Source organism: Nicotiana sylvestris, chromosome 7, assembly GCF_000393655.2.
Source record: "Nicotiana sylvestris chromosome 7, ASM39365v2, whole genome shotgun sequence".
Taxonomy (NCBI): domain Eukaryota; kingdom Viridiplantae; phylum Streptophyta; class Magnoliopsida; order Solanales; family Solanaceae; genus Nicotiana; species Nicotiana sylvestris.
The window spans coordinates 7,353,302-7,361,229 of NC_091063.1; the positions used below are offsets into that span (position 1 = coordinate 7,353,302).

Consider the following 7,928-nt stretch of genomic DNA (forward strand, 5'->3'; position numbering starts at 1 on the left):
TGGATTTGCGTTAACTACCTTATGGCATGAGCTAACATACGTGAATATGGGTTGTAACAGCTCTAGAGCCGAAGTTTTTGTTTTTGTGTTTTTGTTTTGTAACTGGCGAACTTCAGCTCTAGAGCTAAAGTATTTGTTTTTGTAACTAGCGAGCTTCAGCTCTAGAGCTGAAGTTTTTGTTTTGTAACTCGCGAACTTCAGCTCTAGAGCTGAAGTTCTTATAATTATTCAATTCTTAACTAAAACCGCGTTTGTCCTATCCTTGTTAAATTTAATCCATATTTTTGTCTTCACAAGTGCAAATGCAAAATTCAATGATAACCAGTAGAATAGTCAAGGCTATTTACACGGCATAGTCCAGTCCATGGTGGGCTATTAGTTTTCCCTGGAAATTCAACGCTGCAATTTAATAACAAAACTACTCACAATTATTGCTTTTTTTTTATCTTTGCTCTAATACTTATGTTATAATAATCCAAGTGGAAGTCCTTAGTATATTTGCTTTAGCTTCATTAATCAAAGAGAGCACGTTTAAGTCATCGTTGTAGAAGAAGAAAGAAGAAAACGAAGGAGGAGAAAGGGGGCTGAAGTTGTTTAAAAAGTGGGTACAAGTTAAAAGTTTTCAAAAAAATGGGTATAGGTTAAATGGGGGCGACCAAATAGGGCGCCCCGTATAAATTTACGAATTCAAGATAGCTTGGTGCTACTGGGCCTCAAATATCGAGCTGGAACCCAAGATATATACTCTGTCCAATTAAATAATTAAATATTAATTATTATAACACAAACAAAATTCTAAAAATATTGAAATTGACACACATAAGAATTCAGGATAGTTTGGTGCTACTGGGCCTCAAATATCGATCTTGGAACCCATAGATATATACTCTATCCAATTAAATAATTAAATATTTAATTTATAAAACTAACAAAATTCTAAAAATATTGAAATTGACACACATAAGAATTCAGGATCGCATGGTGCTACTGGGCCTCAAATATCGAGCTTGGAATCCATTGATATCTACTCCGTCCAATTAAATAATTAAATATTTAATTTATAAAACAAATAAAATTCTAAAAATATTGAAATTGACACACATAAGAATTCAGGATAGCTTGGTGCTACTGGGCCTCAAATATTGAGCCTGGAACCCATAGATATATACTCTGTCCAATTAAATAATTAAATATTTAATTTATAAAACTAACAAAATTCTAAAAATATTGAAATTGACACACATAAGAATTCAGGATAGCTTGGTGCTACTGTCTCTCCAATTAAATAATTAAATATTTAATTTATAAAATTAATACATAATTAATATTGTTTAATTTACAATAGACGACATGGACGTGCCGCCTGTGCATCCTGGACCTTTCTCGGATGAGATATTAGTGTTACATGGTGACCATAGGTCCGCTTACGTATGGGAGGGAGAGCTAGTGGAGCAGACTCTCTAGGCCAGGAGAGTGGACGATGTGTGGGACTTTATGAGGGAGAGAGGTTTCCATTCCCGCGTAGTTCAGCGCCTATGTGATACGAGCTTCTATAGGATTTTTGAGATTGGGCGGCTGCAGCTCGACTGGTCTCTGATCACGGCGTTGATAGAGCGGTGGAGACCATAGACGCACACTTTCCACCTGCCCATTGGCGAGACCATCATCACGCTTCAGGTTGTTCAGGTTTTATATGGGCTGTCTGCTGATGGACTGGCTGTTGCACTGGCTCAATATATGAGATCTATGACGCGTGCCCAGTATTTGGACTTGCTGCAGTAGTTCACTGGTTTCAGGCCACAGGGTGACGCTGCAGCTTCAGGGGGCAGTCCCATTTCTGTGACAGCTATTAGACAGCATTTGGAGGAATTGCACCCCCACATCATCGGCGAGACAAATGTTCTACATATTCACCGGTATACGAGGTTGGCGTTGCTCCTTCTTTTTGGGGGTGTCTTGTTCCCAAACACTTCGGGAAATCCAGTGAGTATGCAATTTCTACATCATCTTCAACAGCTAGATGAGTTACCCCAGTATAACTGGGGTGCTGTTGTTCTCGCTTACCTGTACAGGAGTATGTGTCGGGCTAGCATGGGCACCCAGAGCGACGTATGTGGTTTTCTGCCACTTCTACAGGTGACAACATATTCGAATACTCTGTTCATTACTTCCAATTCTATTAGTCAAAATGACTCTTAAATTTTATGTCGACCTTGTATGTTAGGTTTGGGTCTCAGAGCGGTTCTTGCCGTTGCAACTACCTCTACCACCATTACCTTCGGATGTAGCACCTCCATTTCTCCCTCTAGCTAGGAGGTGGGTTCTCCGGCATGGAAATTACTGTCACGCCCCAACCTCGGGAGGCGCGACCAACGCTCAATCGAGTGAACCCAACTGAGCAAGCCTTTTTAACACTTTCTACCCAGCTCAATACGAATAAGAAAACCATGCTTTTGTTTATTTAAACAATAGCAGTATCGTACATTCAACCTTGTTAATTCATCTTCATATCACGAACCTTAAGTTGTGGTTAAGTTTTTTTAGATTTCATACAGTTACAGTTTAGAAGAACTAGAGTTTAGAATTACTACACAGTATATTATCCCATCCGACATCCGAACATAACCCACACAAACGTCTACAGAACTTCAAAGAATACAAAAGACAACGTCGGCAACAAGGCCCCAACTATAACTCAAAAGTAGAAAAGTCTATAACAAAAGATGTAAAACATAACCCCTTAGAGGAGAAAGGGGTAGGGGGGCTAACCAAGACTTTGAGAGCAGGATACTCTACTACGCGCGATCGGCACTGTCCGCTATGGAGCCACCTATATTCATTCAAAATATAGCGCCTCCGGCAAAAGGGACGTTAGTACCATGGAATAGTACTAGTATGTATAACTAAACATCATCCTGTTAGAAAGAACAATCATACAAGAGTAAAACGAAATCATAAGGACTACAAAGCTTCAAACAAACACCACGTCAGTAATATACAAGGTTCACATAGTTTTCACATAGTTTCCGAAATTTTAGGTTGGGGAATCCCATATTGTTGCATCGTCATCCATAATACCACAGCTTCCTTGATCGGAGTCCGATCACGGCCCGATCGGCTAAGCCATCTTACCAAGACGTTACCCTTATTTCATCATCACTTTCCAATTTCAATTATCAATACATTACCACCATGTGTGTATAACATGGTGTCCGATCACGGCCCGATCGTCTAAGCCGTCTCACCAAGACGTTACCTTTTCCGTTAATCATCTCACTTCAATCTTTGGTTTTACATGTATTAGTTCATCAGCACTTGGGCCACAATTACCACATTCCATAAGTCACGTTTCACATTGTTCCTATTTTCAACAATAACCTTGCCATTTAAGATCATAGGCACATACAAAAGCAATTTAGGTTATAACCATAGAGAGGAATTCATCTAGTTCGGCATATTAATCACAATGTAACCTTGACTTGACATTTAGGCATTTAACACATAGCTCATGTTCCCACACATCCTCAATTTACAAAGAATAACATATTAAACACATAGAGAAGCACCTTCCACATATATTTTCACAACATTAATTCATTTGACATAACAAGTACTACATCAATCAAATTTCGGACTTACAACTTTTGCACGGCACCATGGAGGCTCAATTTCTAAGAGGAGGGGTTTTTAGCCATATATACCTCAATAGAGCTTTCCTTAAATCCTTATAATAAATTTCGGAATTTCCTAGCAACTTCGATCTATTTTTATGAAAGTTACAAATTGAACCAAGAATTAGAGACATGAATAAGATTCTAGCTCATTTAAGTAAATTATCAAGCACTAAGTGTGCACAGTGATTTTAGGACCCTTTTGTGAGAGATTTCTATCATTTTACACCCCAATTGCTATCTTTTTAGTTCACAACCTCCCCATACCCTATTGTCTTTTATGCATGCAAGAAAATCCATTCTTATACCCATGAACCCCCAAGCTAATTACTCATTCTAGTGTAAATTTCGAAACCAAAGGTAGGGTTCAAGTTCTTACCTCTTGGGGTGAAGGCCTAGCAAATTTTATTTGATAATCTTCAAGGGTTTAGGCAAGAATTGAGTGGGGATTTGATGAAGATCACCCTCTCCCTCTAGAACTTCCCCTTCTCACTCTTTTTGCAGAAGAATATCTTAAAAGTGGTCTAACGGGGTGTTTTTAATGGGATGTGGTCGGTTTTTAAAAGATAGAAAATAGGAGCCCCGACACGATCTGCGATCGCATATGCAATCACATAATGGACATGCTGCCTGCAAAATGGACCGCAAAATGACCCCAAAAACCTGAACAAACTGCCCGGGTATGCGATAGAAATGCGGTCGACACATCTGTTCTGCGGTCGCATAATGCACTATAGAACTGCCCCTCACAAAAATTCCAAGGGAATTATGCGATGACTATGCAGCCTGCATATCGATTATGCGATCGCATAATTGGCCGCATAGTTGACCTCAAATTAACCATCAAACTATCTGACTCTGCGGTGACTATGCAGTTCGCATAGCTATTATGCGATCGCATAATGGACCGCAGAAACACACTTTTCTGGAAAATATTGTTCCTTAACTTTTTAATGCACAGATCAATCCAATCTCTAACACATTACCTAATTTGGCACTACGAGCTTTGGGTTTTGAGTAGAAATTTTCACGGGGCCTTACAATTACCGAGCCATTGATGCTCATCATAATCTCCCCCTTGTCAGGGATGTGTTGGATATGCTGGAGGCCGCACAGGTAAATATGTACCTAAACTTACTTGTTATAAATTCACATGTGTTGCACATACTCACTTTTATGTTATTATTTGATAGTTCATCTGGACGCCATACAGCAGCGACTTGATAGCTGGCCAGCCCGATTATTGCTTAGTTGGCTGGCTGATTTGGAGCACTTCCGTCTCGCTAATGTGACTCAATATTGTGGAGCATCATGCCAAAGAGCAGGTACTTCACCAGTTTGACCATCTGTAAACTATATCAAGGTAACCTATATGGGAGGCTACACATTATCAGCGGGATGATCGTTCGAGGGCGGACGACGCATTTGTAGCATGGCTAGAGGCGCAGGTCTATACTTGGGACCATCGAGAGGACCTAATTCCGCCCCCACCTTCACAGATCCAGGCGTCGACTATTGAGATTTATATGTCCTGGTACCGCCGCGTTACCCGACTGATGATCGGGAACCCTGTTCATCAAGCTGGCGGTCGGTACAAATCATACGCCGAGAGGCACAGGGCACTGGTATGTTTTTTTTGGAACCCATCCTTATAACTGTGATATAGCATTTTGTAATTAATATTTTAAATGTTGTGCAGGCTATCAGTCATCATTTATTCTACCGATTGGGATTGCAGATGTAGCAGCATGCCGACAATCCTACAGTCACTGAGTATGGCCGGCAGGTGGTAGAGTTGGCTCTCCGGACACTACAGCGAGCCAGAGAGGACGAGAGGTTAGATCACGCTACTAAGTATGTGGCGCCAGAGCACCACAATCGGGGTAGGCCTATCGCATGCCCGGGAGGACGGGCATGAGCTAGGGCTGCCCTACGAGGCAGGGTTGTCCCACAAGGCAGGTGTACCCCACGGGGTCGTGGGGTATGGCTAGGAGGTGGTCCCCAGCAAGGGGGCGTTGAGGCACCTGTTGAGGCACCTGATGAAGATCTTGGAGATGATCAACCAGGTTACATCCCTTAGTAAGACGAGCCTTCCAGCAGCATGCCGTCGTAGCCTTCAACTAGAGCTGCCAGCATCGCAGGTCACTGCGTCAGATCTATTATTGATCACAGGTACATTCGACGGAGATGTAGAGTAGTTATTTTCAGGCCCATCTACCGCAGCTGAGGATCGACCGACCCGAGACGTGGATGGTGGGCGCATGTTGAGTTTTGGCTCATCCCCAGTAGTTGCGGCGGATCTATCACAGGCGCAGGTATGTTTGTATTTTTTTTTTCTTTAATGATTTGCCATAAAATAATTTTTAATTTTCTTATTAAGGCTTCGTCCTAGCCCATCACGGAGCCCACTTTATGCGATGTTGAGGACACCACGAATGCTTATATTCAGGAACCCGACGAGACCATGGTAAGAAAATAGTTTTGACTTAACACGTACATTACTAATATACATCTTCATATACTAAGCTTACTAATTGTTTTGTAGGTTGCTGACGGACCGACGACCCCTTCTACTGATCATGCCAGCTCTACTGACAATCATGTTGCAGCGCATCCTCACATAAAGAGGCAACATGATGAGGATGATCCTGATAGTATACCCGGGCGACAGGGGATGCGCCTCAGGCCAGCAGCTGCATTGAAGCACATAGGCTGTGGGACATATTAATTATTATTTTTTTGTATTTTATGTAAATAATGGAAAGAATTTTATTTTAACAACAATTTTATTTTAATACAATTTGAACAACAGTTTTATTTTAACACTACAACACAAACACAAACATAGCAAACCTAACATAACATAAATTCAGTACAACTAATGAAAACACATGACACGGGAAACATAAAGATACACTACTACGCTCAACACGCACATGTCAGTGTTTAGTGACGATCTCCTAGTATTCTCTACTCCAACCACTTAAATTTGTCTTCCAGCTTATTTTTTTTCTTCTTCCACCTCCATGGGTTTCTCCTTCAACTCCGCAACTTCTCGTTTGGATTGTCGCTTTCTTTCCCACTGCTTCAAATACAAACAATGAAGAGAGTACAACTTGTCTTTGTAGTATTCCTGATGATAGGGTTCATCAATCCATACCTCAAAATTGCAAATAGGTTCGTTGGGAACCATATAAAACTTGTCCATACACGCCCAATAGCGGCGTCCAGCTTCTTCCCAACAATCGTGCATCATGCATTTTTAGCCGCACTCGCACCTTGGGACATAAAGGGGTTGAGACATTTGCTAAAGCGTAAATAAAAACATTACTTTTATGGAAATATTTGCTATTGGTTATTGTTAAGCGTAGAAAATACAATGCACCCGTTATTTATAGGCAAGAGAACACACAAAACGTAGTATTGTACCGCGCTATACATATTCAATTTTTCTTAAACGAAACAGCGTTTGCGCAGTCGGTTCAGTTTTACATAATGACAAGACAATACACAAAACGTATTATTGTACCGCGCTATACATATTCAATTTTTCTGAAACAAAACAGCTTTTGCGCAGTCGGTTCAGTTTTACATAATGACAAGACAATACACAAAACGTAGTATTGTACTGTGCTATACATATTCAATTTTTCTGAAACAAAACAGCTTTTGCGCAGTCGGTTTAGCTTTACAGAACGACAAGACAACACACAAAATGTAGTATTGTATCGCGTTATATATATATTCAATTTTTCTGAAACGAAACAGCTTTTGCGCAGTCGGTTTAGCTTTACAGAACGACAAAACAACACACAAAACATAGTATTGTACCGCGCTATACATATTCAATTTTCTGAAACGAAACAGCAATGTCTTGATTTATCCTTTATTATCTTTTATTTTCATGTATGTTGCTTTAGTTATGGTTGTTGTGCTTTTATCTCTTCGAATATTATGTTATGAAATTTCAATCTTTATATTTGTCTTATTTACTAACACCAATAAGTTGAATGTTGGAATTACCATATCATTATCCCAATTCAAAAGGTCATGTTAAAAAATAAGATGTAACAAGATTGTGGAACATAATTTTATTTGATAGATATTGCAACATACACAAGTACAGACACTTATTACAAAAAAATATTACGAAAACAAAACACTAGGTGTATCCTTGATAGTTGGGTACATTTGACGAACTTGCACCAGGAGCTGGATTACCACTACCACCTACACCATCTGAAGGACATTTACGAT

General features: G+C 40.1%; 1 protein-coding gene across 1 annotated transcript; it reads left to right on the top strand.

Moving 5' to 3' along the window:
* The first annotated feature begins 1,430 nt into the window (after positions 1–1,430).
* On the top strand, positions 1,431–6,399 carry LOC138872712 (protein MAIN-LIKE 2-like). The gene is made up of 3 exons (XM_070151124.1): positions 1,431–1,507; positions 1,797–2,136; positions 6,217–6,399. Exons 1-3 carry the CDS (start codon positions 1,431–1,433, stop codon positions 6,397–6,399), a joined length of 600 nt encoding a protein of 199 aa, XP_070007225.1.
* The last annotated feature ends 1,529 nt before the right edge of the window (positions 6,400–7,928 follow it).